The sequence below is a fragment of the Colletotrichum phormii genome, assembly GCF_030913505.1.
Source record: "Colletotrichum phormii strain CBS 102054 chromosome Unknown BDP81scaffold_1, whole genome shotgun sequence".
Classification (NCBI taxonomy): Eukaryota; Fungi; Ascomycota; class Sordariomycetes; order Glomerellales; family Glomerellaceae; genus Colletotrichum; species Colletotrichum phormii.
In genome coordinates, this window is record NW_026851443.1 from 2,243,550 (window position 1) to 2,263,358 (window position 19,809).

General features: G+C 53.2%; 5 protein-coding genes across 5 annotated transcripts; 2 read left to right on the forward strand and 3 right to left on the reverse strand.

Annotated features, from left to right (window-relative positions):
- Positions 1 to 1,121: 1,121 nt before the first annotated feature.
- BDP81DRAFT_299068 (uncharacterized protein) lies at positions 1,122 to 1,646 on the reverse strand (the record flags this gene model as incomplete). Its single annotated transcript, XM_060583112.1, has 1 exon — positions 1,122 to 1,646. A coding segment is annotated over one exon (525 nt), but the record flags the coding sequence as incomplete, so codon positions are not given.
- Positions 1,647 to 2,393: 747 nt separating this feature from the next.
- Positions 2,394 to 2,794, reverse strand: BDP81DRAFT_306395 (uncharacterized protein; the record flags this gene model as incomplete). Its single annotated transcript, XM_060583270.1, has 2 exons — positions 2,394 to 2,563; positions 2,617 to 2,794. The coding sequence occupies 2 exons, from the start codon at positions 2,792 to 2,794 to the stop codon at positions 2,394 to 2,396; spliced, it is 348 nt and encodes a 115-aa protein (XP_060451845.1).
- Positions 2,795 to 3,843: 1,049 nt separating this feature from the next.
- On the forward strand, positions 3,844 to 6,199 carry BDP81DRAFT_363532 (ankyrin repeat and zinc finger domain-containing protein). The gene is made up of 2 exons (XM_060586469.1): positions 3,844 to 3,941; positions 3,995 to 6,199. Exons 1-2 carry the CDS (start codon positions 3,896 to 3,898, stop codon positions 5,869 to 5,871), a joined length of 1,923 nt encoding a protein of 640 aa, XP_060451846.1. The 5' UTR covers positions 3,844 to 3,895; the 3' UTR covers positions 5,872 to 6,199.
- Positions 6,200 to 7,612: 1,413 nt separating this feature from the next.
- BDP81DRAFT_401808 (uncharacterized protein) lies at positions 7,613 to 8,363 on the reverse strand. Its single transcript, XM_060588820.1, has 2 exons — positions 8,354 to 8,363; positions 7,613 to 8,293 (listed from the first exon to the last, which is right to left on the reverse strand). The coding sequence occupies exon 2, from the start codon at positions 8,236 to 8,238 to the stop codon at positions 8,005 to 8,007; it is 234 nt and encodes a 77-aa protein (XP_060451847.1). The 5' UTR covers positions 8,239 to 8,293; positions 8,354 to 8,363; the 3' UTR covers positions 7,613 to 8,004.
- A 7,890-nt stretch (positions 8,364 to 16,253) lies between these two features.
- BDP81DRAFT_363533 (uncharacterized protein) lies at positions 16,254 to 19,081 on the forward strand. The gene is made up of 3 exons (XM_060586470.1): positions 16,254 to 16,554; positions 16,644 to 17,566; positions 17,633 to 19,081. Exons 1-3 carry the CDS (start codon positions 16,495 to 16,497, stop codon positions 18,681 to 18,683), a joined length of 2,034 nt encoding a protein of 677 aa, XP_060451848.1. The 5' UTR covers positions 16,254 to 16,494; the 3' UTR covers positions 18,684 to 19,081.
- Positions 19,082 to 19,809: the final 728 nt, after the last annotated feature.

A 19,809-nucleotide genomic window follows, 5' to 3' on the forward strand; every position in this document is an offset into this window, starting at 1 on the left:
CAATCGGGGTCTCTTTCAGCAGCGTGTTCTGAGCAATATCTGGGGCCGCGCGGCCGGCAAGGCGGGGCTTTCTGACGGATCTCCGGCCCTAAGGGTGGGGCTTCGGTTAATGGTCCCGAATGAACGGGGCCGGCGATGTTCTTACCCTTGCCATTTTGTGTTCCCGAACCCTCATTCTCGTGGGATTGACTTGCCTTTGAACCATTTACTTCCATTAGCATCATAGGGCGAGGGCGAGGCTTAGAAAGTTTTACTTTCTCGAATGGTATATTGAGACCAGCAATCGTGAGGGGAGAAAGTGGGGGGATATCTGGCAATCTCACGTTGCTGGCTGAAAGACGGTCCCTTTCTGAAGTTGAGGATTCGTCTCCAGTGACATCACTCAAGTAAAGTGTTATGTGTGCGTCGATTGTGTCGCTTCGTTCGTCCGAATTCTCCTCTTTAATGTCGCCTATCTCGCCGTAGTATGAGTGCAGGTTTACGCTATTTTCTGGCTTCACTATCGCAGCTTGACGCAATTCGAGCACATCTTGTATCTTTTTGGTACCACCTGCCAGAGCTGCATAAGCATTTTCATCGTAGCGAAGAGGATATGAGGTGGAGCTGCTCTCGCCAAATTCATCATCGTCGATCAATGGGGTCTCGCAATGAAGACCACTAAAGCTCGGGAAGGCATTCGCGATGTCATCCGAAGGAAAGGGTGAAGGAGGTGAATTAGTTGAGATACCCGAGCTAGAAGAAGCGGTGACGCCAGTAGCATCATCAGAGGCTGCTATCGCTTTCCTGAACTCCTCCTCTGCTCTGATCTCAAGCTCTGCTTGCTCCTTGAGCCTTTCAATATCCTTCTCGTGGCCGGCCGCGAGCTCAGCAAACAATATCTGCCGTTCCTGGAATTCAATCTCACGGCGCTCATGGATGTTCAGGCGGCGCGACGGAGGGCTCTCGGAGCCAAGCGGCTGTGAGATGAAAGCGACTCGCGGTGGTGTCCGAGCCTCTTCAGAGGAGAGCACCGATTCATCTCCATAATCACCACAGTTTGCATTTTCTGCTTTGCTGGTGTGGCTCAGCACATGAGAGACTTCGTACGTCTTGAAGATGTCCCCAGCATTGGCGAGACGTGTAGCCCAGCTAACAGTCGCCCTCTGTCCACCAACTGCCATCCGACAGACATCCGTGCGATGTTTCCTCCGGCACAAATCGCAAGAAGGGTGTGTGATGGGCTCGCCAAGGGCATGGACCAGTGACTGCACGGAAGTAGCCATTACCATGTCTTTTCCTAGTTCCTTTTCATTTCGTGCGAAGGTGTACCACGATGAGGAAAGCTCCATGCTCGCTTCTGTAAGCGCCGAGGCGGGGATCATAAGAGGATCGACGGGGTGGTGCCATTTCTGTACGGCCTTGAATTTCCAGTAATTTTCGAGCAGCTCCGAGGCACTGACAGAGGAGACGTCGACGTCTTTGTAGACTACCTCGCAGTGATGGCAGAAGCCGAGGACTGTGGCCAGGGCCTGGGTGTGTTGGCAGAGAGGTACGATGCAGGCATTGCGGTCAGTCTTGTCGCTTTTTGCGAGAAACTTTTTGCACTCGATTAGCTCTACGGCGGAATGGGCACATACTGTGTGGATGGTCTTCTGGGTGAAGCACATGATGTTTAGTTTCGAATGTTGCTCCAATAAGAACCTTATCTTGGAGTTGATCTGTAGCGGGTTTCGTTGTGGTCTTCGGTTTCGTTGAAGGGCCCCCCAACTTGGAAATGGCGAACCAGAGGCTATGTAGAAATATAATACCGTCAATACATCTTAGGCTTCCCTTGTAAGATAAGACTCATCATATGTTCATGTTCAGGCAGCGGAGATGTTTCATCTCGGAGGATTAATGGTCGAAGTCTGGCTTTGTGATACTTGGACGGAGCTATTGTTCTACCAGAAACAGCAGAGCTACTACAAAGGGCTGAATCGAAGAACCTAGGTGCGTGGAAGCATAACCCTTAGTTGGGTAATTTCTTCAATTGCCTATACAATGGCTTTGTTCCCAGCAGGCGAGGTGTTCGTGGTCATTGTTCTCGAATCTGCAAGCTACACAGCATGCAGCTACCTGGTAGGCCGACGACAGATTGGTCAAATTCTAGAAAGTGGCCCAAGCATCATAGTCGACGAGGAGACGGGTGTATACATGGGCTGTAATCGTTAAAGTCGTGACTTCGTAGGTATTACTAGGTAGTTACAATTCTCAAAGGCCCATTCCAGGGTCCTTTTCCAAATGTGTTGTGCTGAGTACCACCACTCATCAAGTCCACTTTGTCTAGCTGCCATTTCCAGGCCGCCTTCTTCATGAACCCGAGCGGAGTGCAGATTCCATCCCCTGTGAGATGCTCGACTGAAGGATCGAAGAATTTACAGGCCGTACTTCTTGTCCTTGTCCTCAATGGGGATATCCTTGCCGGTGGTGTTCTTGTACTGGCCACGGATGAAATCGCTGATCTGTTCGTCTTTGGCCTGCTCGGCGGCGCTCTCGTTGTTTTGAGGACCTTGACCGAGGAACTTTTCTTGGACGAAGTCGACAGCTATGGGTGATGTTAGTCTTGTAACTGGGTGTTTTAGAGAGTAGCCCACGCACCTTTGTCAAGGCCGTCTTCCTGCTTCTCGCTCTCACGGCCACCACCAGCCATGCCGTTGATCTTGTCCATGAAGCCGCCAGACTCCTTCTTCTCGGGCTGGTCAGCAGAAGAGGCTGCGTTGTTGTTGTTGTTGTTGTTGTTGTTGTTGCCTCCAGCAAGGTTCTTGACGAAGTCCATGATGAATGATGGTTTGTTTTGACTTGTTGGAATAGTTGTAGTGGTCAATATTATGAATCAGAGCAATCGGTCTTCGAGGGGTTGGATTGAGTTGAGGAGAAAAGTCAGGTCAGAATGGGAAGAATGACGGGACAGCTTGGCTACTTGTAATTCGACTAAGGTTGCACGAGGAACAGAGACAGGGAACCGTCACCAGAGCGGGGAGGGGAGGGGAGACCATCGGGAGACGATAGTGGCTTAGACCAGAGGTAGCAGAGTACCTATCTTAGCTGCATCCAGCAGGCGGGCACCATCTTCTTGCCTGTCCTCCCTGGTCTTGGCAAAGGCTAGTCGAGGTGCAGCAAGGAGACATAAAATTGGGAGTCGCGATACACCTCGCAGTTTCCTGCACCGTTGGTGGAGTTACATCATCAGCTGGCCAGGGGTGCACTGACGCAGGCCAAGTTTCTGCCAGCACGGCTTGCAAGTTGCGCCATATAATATACCTTAGACAGACGATGACGGTGGTACAAGTACCGACACTCGACCTCAATGTGCAACAAGGTCGCAGAGGAGGAACAAGATAAGCCTGTAAGCCAGGTAAGACAGTCCATACAATGCAGCCCAGGGCGCTTCTTCAGTTTGCCAAGAAATCCAAACAAGCACTTCAGCCAAGGAGTGTTGGCACACTCATGGTCCACGGAGCTAATCCACGCTTGGTGACGTGATGGTCGCCAACCTACTGTCACTTCAGCTGCCTTCGTCCTTGCCCCCTGTTCAACCCCGCCAAGCTTGTCCTGATGTGTTCGTACCGCGCTCCGTAGCATCACGTGGGTGGCTGTCAACGCTGTGTCAGATGGACCCACCAAGAGCGTCAAGCCACATATCGCGGGGCTTTGTGGCGGCCACCCGCTCGAACTCCTGTGGCTTGCGTGCTCTAAGATTCGCCGGCTGAGTCATCTCCGAAAGCCAGCTCTTCGTCATCAGTCGGATGCAGTGCCCCGCCATACCGAGCTTTAAGTCATTGCGACGGCGCAAAACGAGGACCAACATTGGCCCATCAATTCCTCATTCTACAATCAACAACTGGAGCCGCCGTGAGGGCTTGTCGGACAGCTCAAAATGGCTTCGAAAAATACATCAGATCTTCTCAAGCGGCCTCTCTACGGTTCGTCTTCTCTGCAACTACTACCCCGCCATCGTCAACTAACGCAGTCGCAGTCTATGATCTTCCCCAAGAAGTCCTGACAACACTCTCCCTTAAGCCCGACGCCTCCATACCCGAACAGGCCCCTCCGTCGCCTCCCTCGAAAGACACATCTTCCTCCGATCTCGTCGGCTCACAGGCCTGCTCCCTTTGCGGAGTTACCTTTCCCACTGCCATCGATCAGCGAAGCCATCAGAAATCCGATTGGCACCACTACAATCTGAAGCAGAAGCTGCGCAGCGCAAAGCCGGTATCTGAGAATGAATTCGAAAAGCTGATCGGCGACCTTGATGAGAGTCTATCGGGCTCAGATTCGGAAGAGTCTGAGGATGAAGATGGCAAGGAATCCACACTCACAGCACTGCTGAAGAAGCAGGCGACGCTCGCCGACAAGTACGCATCGCCAACCGCAGATTACAATGACGGAGACGAAGACACGATACGACGTAGAGGGAAGGGCAATCCGCCTCTGATTTGGTTCAGCTCGCCAGTTCTCCCGTCGAATACATACTTTGGCCTCTACAGGGCTATCCTCAGTCCCGAAGAGCAGCGCGACGAGACGAAGCTGGTGGAAGTCGTCAGAAAGAAGCAGTTGGACCCAATAGCCGCTCCCAAGGTCTCTAAAGACGGCGCAGCACCGCCACCAGCGGCGTACAAAGGGCCTCACTTCTTCTTGTGCATGATTGGTGGTGGCCATTTCGCTGCCATGGTCGTAGCATTGCCGCCACGACAGAACAAGTCTTCAGCAGGCGCAATGAATCGCGAAGCAACTGTGCTTGCTCACAAAACATTCCATCGATACACGACTAGACGAAAGCAGGGTGGTTCGCAATCAGCCAACGACAACTCCAAGGGAAATGCCCACTCGGCCGGTGCTAGTATTCGTCGGTACAACGAACAGGCTTTGGTGGATGATGTACGCAATCTTCTCCAGGAATGGAAAGGATTGCTTGATACGTCTGAGCTTCTCTTCATTCGAGCAACGGGGGCAACGAATCGAAGAACGCTGTTCGGACCGTACGATGGACAAATATTGAAACACAACGATGCTAGGATACGAGGGTTTCCGTTCAGCACGCGGAGAGCGACACAGAACGAGTTGATGAGATCATTCATTGAGCTCACGAGACTGAAAGTCAGAGAAATCAATCCCGAGGACGAGATTAAACCGAAATCCGAGACCCATACTCCTGCGAAGACTGCCGCTCCAAAGCCCACGAAGCCGAAGCTCACAGAAGAAGAGGAGACTGCGCTATTACACACATCACAAATCCAGGCGTTCATCCGACGCTCGAAACTTCCAGCCCTACTGTCCTACCTCAAGACAAATGATGTGTCTCCCGACTTCCAGTTTCAGCCGTCAGACCAAAATCACCACTCACCAACACCCCTACACTTGGCTTCTAATCAAAATGCTGCGCCTCTAGTTCTCGGCCTCATTACACGTGGCTGTGCATCGCCTCTGATCACCAACAAAGATGGCAAGACTGCGTTTGAACTTGCAGGAGACAGGGCCACAAGAGACGCCTTCCGGGTGGCACGATCAGAGCTCGGCGAGGACAAGTGGAATTGGGAAACCGCGCGCGTGCCAGCACCTCTTAGTAAGGCAGATGCTGAAAAGCGCGACGAGAGAGATAGGACAGAGAAGGATGAACAGGAGACAGCAAGACGGCGTGCTGAGGAAGAGAGGTTACGGGTCGAAGGGCCCAAGGCTGATGGCAGGAAGCCAAAGTCTGGTGGTCTGGCGGCTATAGCGTCTACGAAGACCGCACAAGAGAAGCGGGTGGAAGAAGCTAGGGGCCTTACTCCTGAGATGCGGATGAAGCTCGATCGGGAGAGAAGAGCGAGGGCCGCCGAGGAGCGTCTCAAGCGCATGCAGAATAGTTCCTAGTCGTGTGTCGGCTGAGTGTGCTGTCACCGACCTCTACTCTATTCAGGAGAGTCAGGAGAGTCAGGAGCGATCTGGACATGTTGTGCATATCCTGAATAGAGATAATAATGACACAGATGAGCCAAGTGTCTCTCTCTGGCTTTTGATGATGGATGTTGGGGAACTGTGTTATGGAGGTGTTCGCCCAAACATGGGAATGCAGTGATTCATATGTTCTCATTCGAAGTCTTTTTGATCAAATGCAGATATTAAAACTAGCGTTTTGTGGCAACCGGTAAACTCGCTTCGAGAAGACGAAATCTTCGAGTTGGTGAACTTATATTCACACCCATTTTCATGTATTTTCTCCAAGGTTTGCGTCAGTACCCGTGACGAGGAGGCAACCTAACCTGATCCCGAGAGATACGATGCCACGATCTTGATATTCTCTCTCCTGGAAGCTTCCAAGTTCAAAAGCGACGACATACGTCGGTACGGTTTTTGGTCTTCCGGGGCTGAGTCGTTTCTGCGTCGATTCCTTGACCGGGAAGGTCAGAATGTCGCCGACGAAGAAGCTGGCATCTGAGGACACTTGAACTACCTTACGAAAAGTTTGCGGCGTGCAGGAATCTTCATCCTGAGCATTATTACACAGTCTGCTGCACCTTGGATCGTGTGGCACGGCACCGACGTATGCTCGCTTGCTCTCTTGCGCAAGGCGATAGCAAACAGGCAGCAGTTGTTCCAGCCTCAACTAACATTTACCCTAGGCCTAGATACCGATCAATTAGAGGATTTATAACAAATCTGTCGTTATGGGCTCTCATAAGGTTCTTTCGAATTTCAAAAATTCTTTTTTTACTAGTTATTATAATTTAGATTTACCAAAAGGAAGAACTCGAATATTGCCAACTAGCTACCATAATAAATAATTCGCCCTCCTCGCCTAGAGATGTACAACAATTATGGGTTATATGATGTGATCCCTCTCAAGGGAAATATACTGCCGTGTCATCCAGATCTGACACGAATTGAAGCTATGCTATCGACAACCAACATCATCACCACTAGCCCCGGAAACATCCGTCACGATGTATCAAAGAAGCCAGCCAATATGTCAAGCAAAATCCAAGACCGTCATGCCAGAACTGCACTCTGCCGAGGAGACAAGTCACATGTTGAAGTTGAGTCACCTGATGACGATATTCCGAGGTGTGTGATTCAGTCTCGTCAGCCAGGCTGAGTGGTTTCTAACACCGCCGTCATCGACGTTCAAGACACAACCAATGCAGATTAACCGTCTGGGAAGTAAGTACAACCTGCTTTTGAGCTGTGAATATCATTGAGGCCCTTCACTCGAGGCGATATGCGGGCACACCGCGGCAAGACTCGCCAACATGGACTGCAAACCTCAACTCTCTACATACTCAACGCAACGACAGACTCTGAGAGTCAGCTGCTATCACAAAATCACTCTCTAGACTAACCCGCACTGTATTCTCCAACAATATCCCGTGAGTGTCATGCCATAGCTACCTCGTTTCATGAAGCCGTCGCCGTGATTACCAATGTTCCACTTGACGCCAAACAACTCGAGACAAGTTTTCGATTTGCAAAGCCACCGGTCTGGAACTAAACCGCCCGTCTTCCAAGCCGCACGCCATTTACGCAATGGGTATCAAGCAAGTCTAAGACTCTCTCAGACGGGCCTTTCAAGTTGCCAAACAAACCATCAGTTACCTAACCCCGAACGGTCTGAAGCTGCATACCAAGTATTCCTATTCTCTATCAAGTAGGCAGACTAAACTCCTCAAGCATATCTCTACCCCCCCGAAACACACCTTATCCCACAAGCAGAGTCCATCGCGAGAGATACCACGGAAGAAAACAAAACACGCAACTTCACCTCGTATCCTATCCAAGTCACCTTTTCGAGTCTCTACCGCTTATACGACCTTGTCTTACAGTTACACACCGAACCGCACGCCTCTCCACAAAACGTCAACGTCAATGCATCAAAGACAGGCGCACCCACAATCAACCACACATTTTTGCTTTTCCTCAACTTACGAGGTCGTAATCCGTCGTTGCTTATTCCCCTGGGACAAGACCCTACATCCTATCTACCTTTACGATCCCGATTTTGCCGAGGAATCACACTTTTTGCTCCCGAAAGGATCTCAAAGGGTACCCACAAACGGTCGGGTACCTGCATGAGAATACCAAAGAAGACAAGTCAACCAAGGCCCTTCCAAAATGACTCCAACTTGACGGGAACGTTGTTACCTGCGAGGCATGTGATGGATGCAACGGCAACGCAGCGAGACCGAGTTCACCGATTCTACAACCCTCCCTCCCCGCGGCCTCCGTAGCTTGATATCTTGACATACACTCACATGCAGCTCTTACGTCAAAGTAAAGCCGAGAACCAAAGCGAGCTCGCCTGACAGGCTGACATGCCCGTAAACATAGCATAGACTCGTCCAACAAGCATTAACGATACCGAAAGCCATCTTGACCTGAAATCCCATCCAACCCACCACAAACACAGCCTTCCCCCCTTCTCCAGGAGTCCAGTCTACTATTCGTACACAGGGCAGTGACGGGCACCTCGAAAAGCCGGGACCACGGGGCATCCGTACCCGCCTTCATTACGGCAGATCGCCATGGTCGAGTTGGCGATCACACTTGGCCAAACTAGCAAGAGCAAAATAAACAGCGTTCCGTTTCACAGCCACCTCCTCGAGCCCCGCGAAGGTAGTGTATCCGTAGAGCCTTCTTGCTAGAGACAGGACCTAGGAGGGATGGGAAAAAAACTAGATTGATGCCCCTGTCTGCCGAAGCGAAGCCGCGAGCGAGAGAGCTGGCCAGCAGGAGGAGGGATACCGCGACCAACACCATCGAGCCTCGTGTCATGAAACCGAACCATCCCCGCCCCCACTGGCCGGCTCTTCCATCGCTACCACAGCTCGCTCAGTCTCTCTGCTAAACCCATGATATCCATCTCGATATCCCTATCCCTCCCCACAACGGGAGAGAGGGGATAAGCGCCGGGAGGGGAGTCAAAAAACAAGACCCGTCAGTCAACCAACATTTTGCCGTCTGCATCGCGTTTGTGCGGAACTGCCGGGGAATTTCCTCTCTCGACGAACCAGCTTCACAGCCACCCTATACGTCACGGCAGGGCCTTGCATAAAGAACGCGATGCTGAGTTCGGATTGTCCATTATGCATGTTTGGCGGGGTATGACATCGAAACAATTAGGGATCGGAGGCCTAGGAGATTTTTCTTCTGCGCCCCTTTGCAAGAGTTCGGATGAAGAGGTCAAGAGCTTGGCATCAGCTGAATGGGATGAATGGGATATCCCCGACTGCCACGACTGCCACTGGCAGAGAGGAGGGTGTTAAACGCGGCTATTGAGCAGGATCTTGACTCGCGAAAGAACAGGACGATAGACTTCGCGGGAGTTACGCTGACCTTGCCTCCCGCTTACATCGCAGGGTGGTGTTGAAAGATCGATTGACTTGGCAGTCAACCGACTTAACTTCTGACGGGAGGAGCCCAATCAGTATATAAAACATGGTTCTTTCAAAACTTGGGGTTCGTAAATAATGGCCCAACGCATGCTGCTGTTGTAAACCGAAGACCAACCAGTGGCTGAAGGTGAGCCGCGCTGGCACAAACGGTTTCGACAGCTGTCCACAGGAGAGTCTCGGGGATTTGGTAACCCTTATGCAGGGGTCGGGCCCTCTTTGGGATTTCAGCGACGACCCCGGCCATCACCGTCAGGGTTGCGCCGTGGAAGACATCCGTTGGGGCATAGGACATCGGACGGGGTGGTCCCTGTTACGCACCTGGCCTGTCTTCCGGTAGGTCCCTGGGCAACGAGGGAAGCGAACAGCAGGCCATCCATCGCGGAGTCGCGGGTGTTGCTGAATTTTCGGAGTGGGCTGACTGTCCGCCGCGAAAGGGGCGCCGGTGCTTGTTGAACAGAGGCAAGCCCGGCAACGGAGGACCAACATCGCTCGAAAGCGAAGACGGCCGTCCCTTGCTCCCAACTATCTTGTTTGGAAGATCCTCAAAGTGCCGAGGAAACAAATGCAACCTTGACAAGAGAGGTCGCTGAGAATAGAAGCTCAGGCGGGGGCCTTGGGAAATGAGAAAAGGGAAGAAACCCAGTGAACCATATGGCTAGAGACAAGACTCCAGGTCATGCCAACGGAACCAGGCGATCTCATGATCGGGACCGAGCCGTGATTGCGTTCTCTCTCGCAACCCCCCGTTTTGGATGGTCTGATTTCCTCTTTCGTCCAGCCAGGTATTGAACCAATCTGCGGGATCAATGATCGACGGCGAAGACGGGGCAGATAGTGTGCGTTCTGGGGAAGGCCGCGAAAGCTCCGGTTCACGGATACAGTTGTCGATAATTGATTGAACTTTCAATGTTTCATCTCGATAGCAACCACAGCGTTGACAACGAGATGAGCGCGGTCTTCATCCTCTTCTCGGATACCGGCCTGAGGAGGAAGATGAAAACTCAATACTTGAAATTTGGGTATTGAGTTCTGTGAGGTCTCGGACGATTCATGACGGCGGTGCTGGCTGATCTTCAAGCAAACCCAGCGCAGGGTCCAACGATAGACAGCTGGTCGCAATATCCAGGGACGCCTGTCGGGAGCGGTCGGAGTTCAGGCAGGGGACCACTGCGGTCAGTTATGTCATCCAATCTCACCCGGTCAGGTCAGACCGTCAGGGCCAGGCTCACGGTCCTCGGGCGGTATCGGCTCAAGACACGCCGCTCGAGCCTCACAACTTGTCTTGGGGTTGCCCGTCAGAAATAAACAGTCATACGGATATGGCTGTCGAAAAAGTTGACAGCTCTGAAGCAAGAAAGAGTGTTGTTTCAGCCATACGCGAGTGGAAATTGGAGGATATCTTGAGGACCTAAAACGGAGGAAAGACGGTCGTATTGCTGGCGACTTTTGGCATGGCTCGTGTTCTCAGATTCAGGTGAGCGTGCTCGATTAGGCAAAGCCCCCCGGCTGACTCGGCTCTTTCTGGCCTGGTGGGCATTCGATAGGGCAATCGGCCGACGTCATGCTGGCAAAATCAGTCACTCTTCCGTAGGGTCGGTTGCGAATAGATGATGAATTGGGCGCCAGAGCAACCTAGAGTTGTATATGTCGAGGCTTTTGTCGATGATCGAAGATTGTGCCTCGAATAATGGCTGCAAGGCGAAGAATTTGGATGGACTACTCCGTACACTGTAGACTAAACAGCTAGGCTTGTAATTGCATCTGGGCATAGCCGCCTGGCTCTCAACAGCTGGCGACGTTGCCCTTAGCCATTGACGAGTTGTCTCAGGTAGAGAGGCTGCTTGTGAAAGGTGAAAGACTCGACAGGTTGTGGTGAAAAGCGGTGTTTCGGTAAGGCGCCTGGCATCCCGCATTCATCACATAGTGCCGCGCGGTCTGGCCAGCGCTTCTCGATAGATTGCAGACTGCATGGCCTCTTAGTCAGGCCCGATACGGGTCCAGCCATCGTGCAGCGGTTCGGCCACCCACCGGAGAGAAAACCTCTGCTTAAATCTAAAACGAAATCTAAACCGAGAAAAGGTTGTAGTTCGGCGATCCACACACTTGAGGGGAGCCTAGAAGCTGTGGCTGTGAATCGAGAGCGAAACCACCGCTGGCGTTACGTTGTCGCCGAGGTTGCAATAAGCCGCTGTGTCGCCCTGATCATTGGGTCCAACTTCCACAAAGAGGTAGACTGATAGTCCACATTCGGATTCGTTGGTTTCGGGTGGCTGACCTGGTGAAACAAACCGTTTCCTCGGAACGATTTCTTGGGATGGCAATTAGGCCAAGGCACTGTGGATGACTCTTTGGCCTGTTATTCTGGCCCGGTCGATGGCCAAGCATCGTGACGTCTATTGACGTGTGGGTTTGCAGTTGACCCGAGGTTGGACAGCCGCACAGCGGGTTGAGGCCATTCAAAGGGTTTGCGAGGCTCGTGGCGATGGCCAGTACAGGTATCCGTATATGCTAGGCCAAAATGAAACTGGCGAGCAGGCCTTTTTCGGAAGCAAATAGAGGTCCAGACGGATCAGTCAACATTTCCGATTACTACTGACGGGCCGTTTATTTTGGTTGATCTGGGCCGGTTGACCGAGCCGCGATATCTTGGCAATAAGTTGGAATTGAATAACTATACCCAGCACGATATAATATCGCTTGACAGGCGTGGCAACCAGACTGGGTCCTAGATCGAACGATTTGAACCGAGCCTATTTTTCTCGGAAGAGGGTAGGCGGCGTGGCAGCGCAGGGAGCAAAAGCGAGGGAGGGAGGGAGGTGAATCGAAAGGAAGCGAACAACGCTCAGAGCTATCGTGGAGCTTCTGGCCAGGAGGGTCTGAGCATCGTCTACTAGGATGGGAACCAGTGCCGATGGATTTGGGCAACAGGGCTGACAGGTCGCGTCATGATAGGGTAAAGCGTACCTCGAGGATCTAGGACCCCCGGGTTCCCAGGTATTCCTATTCTTCTCTGAAGGGCATAGCCTCTCGAGATTCCGGCGTGCCCTTGCTGACAGACTTTTTCTTCGGGAGCAAGGGGTCTAGGGTAGCAGGATGGAGAAGGACTGCGATCGAGGTGGACTTTGGATGCGAGTGTATGGCCATTTGGATGTGGGTTGATGCTTTTTCCTTGCAGAGTTGGGGGTGATGGAGTCGAGCCTCGAGGTGAATGGATGTTGAACTGTGAACCAGGGGGAAAGAAGAGGCGGAAGGACCACGTCGTGAACAAGGCGCCAGGGGCACGAAGTGAAAACTTGTGGAGTGGGTGACCCCGGGAGAGCAGGGGGGAAGGAAGGAACAGGGGAGAGGAAGACTCCCCTCCTTTTGGCAAGGCAAGGCAAGGCAAGAAGCAGGGGGAGGGGGAAAGTGGCAGGGATGTGAGGTAATGTCCTGGGTTGCCCTTTCCCAAGAGGTTTCCTTTCCGCTGGTCAATGATTGGCTCCGAGGTGCTGTTCCTGCATTAGCGCAACGGAGAAGCTGGCGCTGTGGCTGAGCGTTTCAACTTGGACTGGGCAAGGAGCCCCTCGCTTGGTGGGAGAAGACTCGGAAGAGAGAATGCAGAAGACTCGAGAGGCTAGGAACAGCTTGAAGGAAGAGACAGGCGGCAAGGAGTCCGGATGCAAAGCGAAGAGTGTCACTGACAAGCAGAAAGCAGCCCAAAGCAACCCTCTGGCTCTCAAAGGAGCCGTTGTTCGGAGCATGACTGGACAAAAAAGGTCATGGGCGGCAGGGAACCAGGAAGTTGAGTTGATTCGTCGAGTAAGTGTCTTGACTCCTTGAGGCTTGAGTTCAGGTAGGTGCGAACAAATTGTCTGCTGTCTCTTTGGGAGCGCAACTTCAGATGATCTGGCAGCTGTCATTGGCTGGCCCCTTTCCACCGCCATGAGCTTCTTTCGTCCAATGCTTCCGTCCTTCAGGTGGGAGTACCGACGGGAGGTACACCAATGGGCCCAGGTGTCTATACACGGGTACGCAGAGTGGTCCGCGTATTATCAACTTCCATCTATCTGGAGTGGCTAGGATAGGATGGACCAAGAATCGATTTTGCAGATGACAAAAATTGCCAATTGAATGTTGGCCGTCTCCGTCTCTGACTGTGTACGGAGGTTTTATCGGTCTGCACTGCTGTCACAAGATACCGTGTGAGAGACACACTCCATAGAGTGAGGCTGAGATGGATACGGATGCAGGCTGGAACACGGTTAACAGCATCAACCTTTCAAATTAACTTTGGCGACCTACTGCTAGGCCGAAAATACACACGGGTAATGATTACGTGCAGCATCGAAGGCCTCCATACGTGCCTTACCGCCGTGTTGATCTCCAAAAGAGCCCCAAAGCGCTGGGTAGGCTGACGTCAGGCGCGGAGGCCAGCGTATCGAGGCATCCTGGGGCATCCCATCCATCCCGTTTATTGGAGGGCGAAAGGCGGCGGCGAGTCTGTTTGAGACGTCCAGATTCGCCGTAGTTCAACCCCAGAGACTCCAGTCCGTAATAATCCACGATTGGCTGGACGTGATGGAGCGGGGTCTTTGGATAGATGGTTGGATGGCGGGGCGGGTACCTGACGACCGACGTACCTGGGCTGCTCCATCTTTTTTCTCCTTCTGCCCCTGACTAAGAATCATCGAGGGGGAAAAAATGGTACACCCTTGGGGTTACAATGTCCAGAGTGGAGAGTCGCAACTGACAACCAAAGTGTGTGAAGTTGCAGAACGATTACCAAATAGACTGGCTAACAATCAGCCATTCCCAAATGCGGGATATGGTGCTGTTGCAGCGAGTCGCAGATGACAAGCCACGGGGTCACTTAGATCGGGGTAGGCGCCCGTTGTCCCCTCAAAAGATCCAAGAGGCGTCTTTTCTGCTTGAGGAGATTCAGATTCACCGTGGCGTCCAGCCCAGATTTCAGACCAAGCCCGGCGAGAAAGAAAAAAAAAAAAAAGCAAGCCTCTGGGGAAACAGAACCTAGCGCAAACGGCCAGCCTAGAACTGCAATCCAGACTCTCTCGTCTCTCATCTTTACCGTGTATCCGACGCACCCTACCACAGAATGAAGACTCGAAAAAGTGCATCCGTCTTTTTTGGCAGTCGATAGTCGACACTCGACACTCGACAGTCTGCAGGGGGCTTGGAGAGAGGCAGCTCGCAGCTTGGGCCTTCTCACGTCGTCGGCGACGGGGTCTCTTTAGGCAATCCCTGTCCCTGCTCCTTCCTGTTCCTGAACAAGACAAGATGGCAAGGGGGAGGTCACCAACGGTACGTACCTGACGACTTACCGCCCGAGCGTCACGGCGGCGGCAAAACAAAGCGCAGAACTGGCAGATGGCAACTTTGCAGTCTGCATCCTTCACCACTGTCCACGATCCATGGCCTACGGTTCCTGTTCGGATACAGCATGCACAGAAGCAGTCAGCCAGACTACTGTCTAAGACATGTAGACAACCTGCCGCTCCTCGCTCCCTCCAGTCATCCGAAAGTTGCAGACGGCGGTACCAATGCGTACGCACCGACCTCACCTCATCTCCATCTCGCAACTCACAGACTCGACTCAACATCTCACCATCACCAAGCCCAGTCCACCGACGCTGTCTGGCTTGTCTTGCATTCGCTTCCCGTCCTTTCCGGCCGCCCATGGCTTTGACGGATCGTCGACACCTTCATCTTGAGCATAACAGGCGGTGCTCTTTAGTCTCGGTCCTGCATCAAGCACCATCTCCACATGGCGTCTGTTGCTATTCATGAACACACTTCTCGATCTCGCCCTCGGCCGTAACATATCGTCATTGTTCACCGAACAGCCATCCCCATCGTCCCCCTAATCTGACTAAACCCTACGGCACCGCCCAAGCAACTGCGGATCTCTCCCATTAAGCACCATCACACGGTTATGCATGAGCATGAAACTCAGCCTGACCTGCGAGCATGAGCATTGCCTTTGTTCCGGAAGGCTGAGCACACTCAATCTCAACATCCATCACTTACAATTCGTCAACCATGTGCCGTAAGCTCCATGTAGTCTATGGAGGGTCTCCGGGACTTGAGCGAGGAGACCACTGTCCAACCATATGGATAGAGAGAGAGAGAGAGAGAGACACACACACAGAGAGAACCATCGGGCTCCAGCGAGTCCCGTCTTCATGCTCAAGGATCAAAGGGGTCGTCCTGGGGCTGCAATGCCCAAATGCCCCTTCTCCGTCTGTTCCTGGCTCCGATCCAAGCAAGAAGTCGCTCGAACAGGAACCGTTCAACCGCTCAGGTGCCGGATGGGAAGAAGGCAGTGCTGTTTCTGGCCCCATCCTGCAATTCCCCATCTCCCAGCCCAGTCTTCAGTTGCAGCACCATCAAGCAGTTTTGTTGGAGAACGACCCCCTGTTGGCGGATGGGATGGCCTTCAGAGCAGGCCGGCATCAAACCCGGCTTCGCTTTGCCTTGCTTGCCATGCCCTCCGGCGACCTCTCCTCCTTTAGCCTCCATGATCCATCCGCCCATCCCATATCCACATCTGCGCCCACCACTGCACCACGGGCATCCATTAGCTAGTCCACAGGCCCCCATGCCTAGTGCAAGTGCTGTCCACATCCATGGCCATGCCACGGGTCCGCTGTACCTAGTCCGTACAGCACGGCCTTGCACTTGCACTTCCTTCCTGCCTGGATCCACCCCGTCTCCGTCCCTCATCCCCGTTCGGTCCTCTCTCTCAGTCTGTTCAGTCACTCAGTCAGTCTGTCTGTCTGTCTGTCTCCCACCCCCCCTGGCAAGTCGCCTCCTCAGGTGAGGGTGAGGACTAGGAACCTCACACCCAACCATCCCCAGTGATAGGAGTCGTCGTTCTTGTATATAGACTCTTCTTCTTCCCGCCCATGTTCACTGTTTCGTTTCTCATCCTCATCGAACATTCTTTCCTACTTTCGTTCTATCAAACAACAGTCCATTCGCTTTCTGAGTGTAAAGTCATTCGCTTCTTTACTCTCAACTTAATACAAACTTAGTTTTTTGTTTCCTCTACTTTCACTAGAACAAAGTATCACTCTCACTCAAAAGAAAGAATCCTCGTCCATCATTCAAAATGAAGAACAGCGTTGCTATCCTGGCCCTTGCCGCCGGCGTCAGCCAGGTCACTGCTACCGTAAGTTCTCACATGTTCAACTCCACAGTCGGATCTCACATGAGATCTCGACTACTTTTCTAGTCGGTGATCACTAACAAGCTTCACAGGGCTGGAACAAGTTCCCTTCCTTCAACTGCCCCGAGAACACCGACAACAAGTGTGACGACAAGCAGAAGGATGGTTTCTCCTGGGGTGACTTGAACACTGGATCGTTCAGCAACTATGGCGGTTTCGACTTCAAGGGCTGGACCTGCGGAAGCGATTTCTCCAAGCGCGATTCTCTCGCTCCCCGCACCTTCGGCAAGGGCAAGGTCATTGAGGGCTCTTGCGGAAGCAAGAAGGAGACCTCTCCCTCCTTCGGCTGCGGCACCGGCACCAGCTCCCCTGATAAGTTCTCCATTGTCCACTTCGACGTCTCCGTCGAGTTCGACTGCGACCTCGAGTTCCACTACGACATGCCCGATGGCTCCAGCTGCAAGCACCGCTCTGCTTGCTCCAAGTCTGGAACCACTGTCAAGAACTCCCAGTGCGGTGGTGCCAAGAACGTCACCATTGTCTACCCCGAGCAGCCCTCTAAGCCCAAGACCACCTGCGGTGTTGGCATCCACACCATCAGCTTCGACTGCAGCCCTCCCCAGACTGCCGTCCCCCCCAAGACCAAGACCAGCTCTTTCGCCATTGCCACCACCCTGAGCACCAAGACCCACGACAAGCCCGTCAAGACCACCTCCGAGGCTGAGGCCACCTCCACCGCCGTTGTCCCCTCCGTCTCCAAGCCCTCCAAGCCCGTTGAGGAGACCACGGAGGCCACCAAGCCTGCCACCACCGGCCCCTCCAAGGACACTGAGACCGCTCCCGTTCCCACCAACGGCGAGACCGCCTCTTCTGCTCTCCCCTCCATCTCCATCCCCGCGGAGTCGACCACTGCTGATGTTCCCTCCGTTACCAAGCCTGCCGAGACCCCCATTGTCTCCAAGCCTACTGAGGAGACCACCGGCGGCGTTGTTCCCTCCGTCTCCAAGCCTGTCGAGTCCGTCCCCGTTGTGTCTGTCACCAAGCCCGTCGGCGGTGAGACCACCTCTGCTGCCCTCCCCAGCGCTTCCGTTCCCACCGTCCCCATCAACGGCACCCAGCCCGCTGAGACCGTCCCCGCGACCGTTCCCGTTCCTGAGACCAAGACCACTGTCTACGACACCACCTCCACCGTCTACACCACCCGCGTCGAGACTGTCACCTCCTGCGCTCCCGAGGTCACCAACTGCCCCGCCAAGTCCCACGCTGTTGTCACCGTCACCGTCCCCGTCTCTACCACCATCTGCCCCGTCACCGAGACCTTCGTCCACACCCCCGGTGTTCCCTCCAAGCCCGCTGCTACCCAGCCCGCTGGTGTTCCTTCCCAGGGTGTCTCTTCCCAGAAGCCCGTCGCCTCGGTCACTGTTCCCGCTGGCCCCGTTGAGACTCTTCCCTGCCCCGATGTCGTTCCCCAGTGCTTGAGCACCTGGATGTTCTCGTCCGGCTGCACTGACAACTCCGACATCCACTGCTTCTGCCCCGACTCCAAGTTCGTCGAGAACGTCTTCTCTTGCATCTACTCCTACGGTGCCAGCGACGAGATCATCTCCAAGGCCACTCAGTTCTTCCAGGGTATCTGCGCTGCTCACATCCCTGAGAACCCTGCCATCGTCACCGCCCCTGCCACCATCACCACCGCCATCACCGTCTCGGCCACCAAGCCCGCTGCCACCAACCCTGCCGAGTACACCACCGTCACCGTTGACAAGACCATCGTCGTCCCCTGCGTCACCTCCGGCACCACCGTTCCCGGCTCTTCCACCACCGCCATCATCAAGACCACCCTCGAGGTTCCCCACGTCTCCTTCGCCACCAACTCCGCTTCGGTTGTTGTTCCCGTCCCGGCTCCCTCTGCCCCGGCTGGAACTCCCGTTGCTCCCGGTGCGACTGCCTCTTCCCAGGCCCCGGTTGCTCCCTACCCTACCACCCCCGCCGTTGGCGCCAGCAAGACCATTCCCGTCGGCACTGGCGGTGCTGCCGTCCCTACCACCACTGGCGTCGTCGTCGCCGGTGCTGGCAAGACCACCTTCGGCCTTGGTGTCGTCGTTGCCATTGCTGCCCTCGCTGCCTTCTAAGCTGGGTAACATGGCTGCTTTCTCTGCCCTTCTCTACTAAGATGAAACTTACTTGAGCGCGGAGGAGAGATGCCAACCCCAAGATTTTCTTACTGTATCAAGTCGCTGTACGCACACACAAATCTGTAATCTACAAGCCCGCAATTTTACATATTATTCTTACGATCCTTACGAAACAAACACATTGCTTAGGTGGTTTTTATAGGTCTGGAAAACATTCGGTGTTATCACATAGGCTTATATCCCACATTTACCTCCATTTGGCCGCGATTCTTTTTATAGAGCGCATCAGAAACAAAAAAGGGTGTTGGAAGATTTTTTTATACCCCTTGGCTTGTTGGTTTAATACTTAATTAGCTAGTTCCTTTCGAGAGGAATACAAATGCGCTCTCCAATGACTTCTCTGTCCTCTTGCCTTGTGATGTGTCCCCTTTTCAAGAGTGACAAGTCTTATCGATCCATCAAAAACTTTAGTCTGAAATATTATTGAGTATCGTAAGTAAGCATGCGCCCGTTGCGCGTGCCATTGAGCGTGCGAGGTTACAGCGAGTCATGTGACGTTGTAGTTGAGACGACCCCGGAAATGAGCTGTTGTAATGCACCTAGTCTCCTATCTCATAACATAGAGGAAGCAGGGAAAGAATCTTCGGCTTCGCATGATTTTCCGTCTTGAAGCGATCTTCATCAACTTGATCAAAGCCCAACCAAAGTATGTTGACCCAAAAGTCATGCACATTGGCCGGTTGTCTGAATGTTCACGGGCTCACCGGTGTGCATGGAGCCCCCTCCTCCTCCCCTTATTCACAAAAACAGGACTGCGGTCATCCATCCATCTTGGGGTTCTCAGGTCCTTGATTACGTGATTATTCGCCTTCGTTCATCCGCCTGGCTTGAGGGTTGTTGTTCTTTAGGCATCATCATTGCTTGGTTAGCTTGAAGTCGGGCCCGAGACGGGCATGGTTCTACAATGGCGCCTTTGGATTGTTACATGGTTTTGACTACCTTGGACTACTGTAGAGTTGGCAATCTGTGGGGCCATTTTGGAATGTTCATTTCTATGTCATACGCTATCAACGCCATTTGAGAATCTTGCTTGTCGATGAAGAAGGGGGATCGTTGCTGCGGA

Excerpts from the sequence above, each read along its gene's own strand:
- BDP81DRAFT_363532 (XM_060586469.1), top strand. The coding sequence starts at position 3,896 with ATGGCTTCGAAAAATACATCAGATCTTCTCAAGCGGCCTCTCTACG. Across the intron at positions 3,942-3,994 it reads TCTCAAGCGGCCTCTCTACG|TCTATGATCTTCCCCAAGAA; the intron begins GTTCGTCTTCTC and ends ACGCAGTCGCAG.
- BDP81DRAFT_401808 (XM_060588820.1), bottom strand. The coding sequence starts at position 8,238 with ATGTCAAGATATCAAGCTACGGAGGCCGCGGGGAGGGAGGGTTGTAGA.
- BDP81DRAFT_363533 (XM_060586470.1), top strand. The coding sequence starts at position 16,495 with ATGAAGAACAGCGTTGCTATCCTGGCCCTTGCCGCCGGCGTCAGCCAG. Across the intron at positions 16,555-16,643 it reads TCAGCCAGGTCACTGCTACC|GGCTGGAACAAGTTCCCTTC; the intron begins GTAAGTTCTCAC and ends CAAGCTTCACAG. Across the intron at positions 17,567-17,632 it reads TCCGTCTCCAAGCCTGTCGA|CGCTTCCGTTCCCACCGTCC; the intron begins GTCCGTCCCCGT and ends TGCCCTCCCCAG.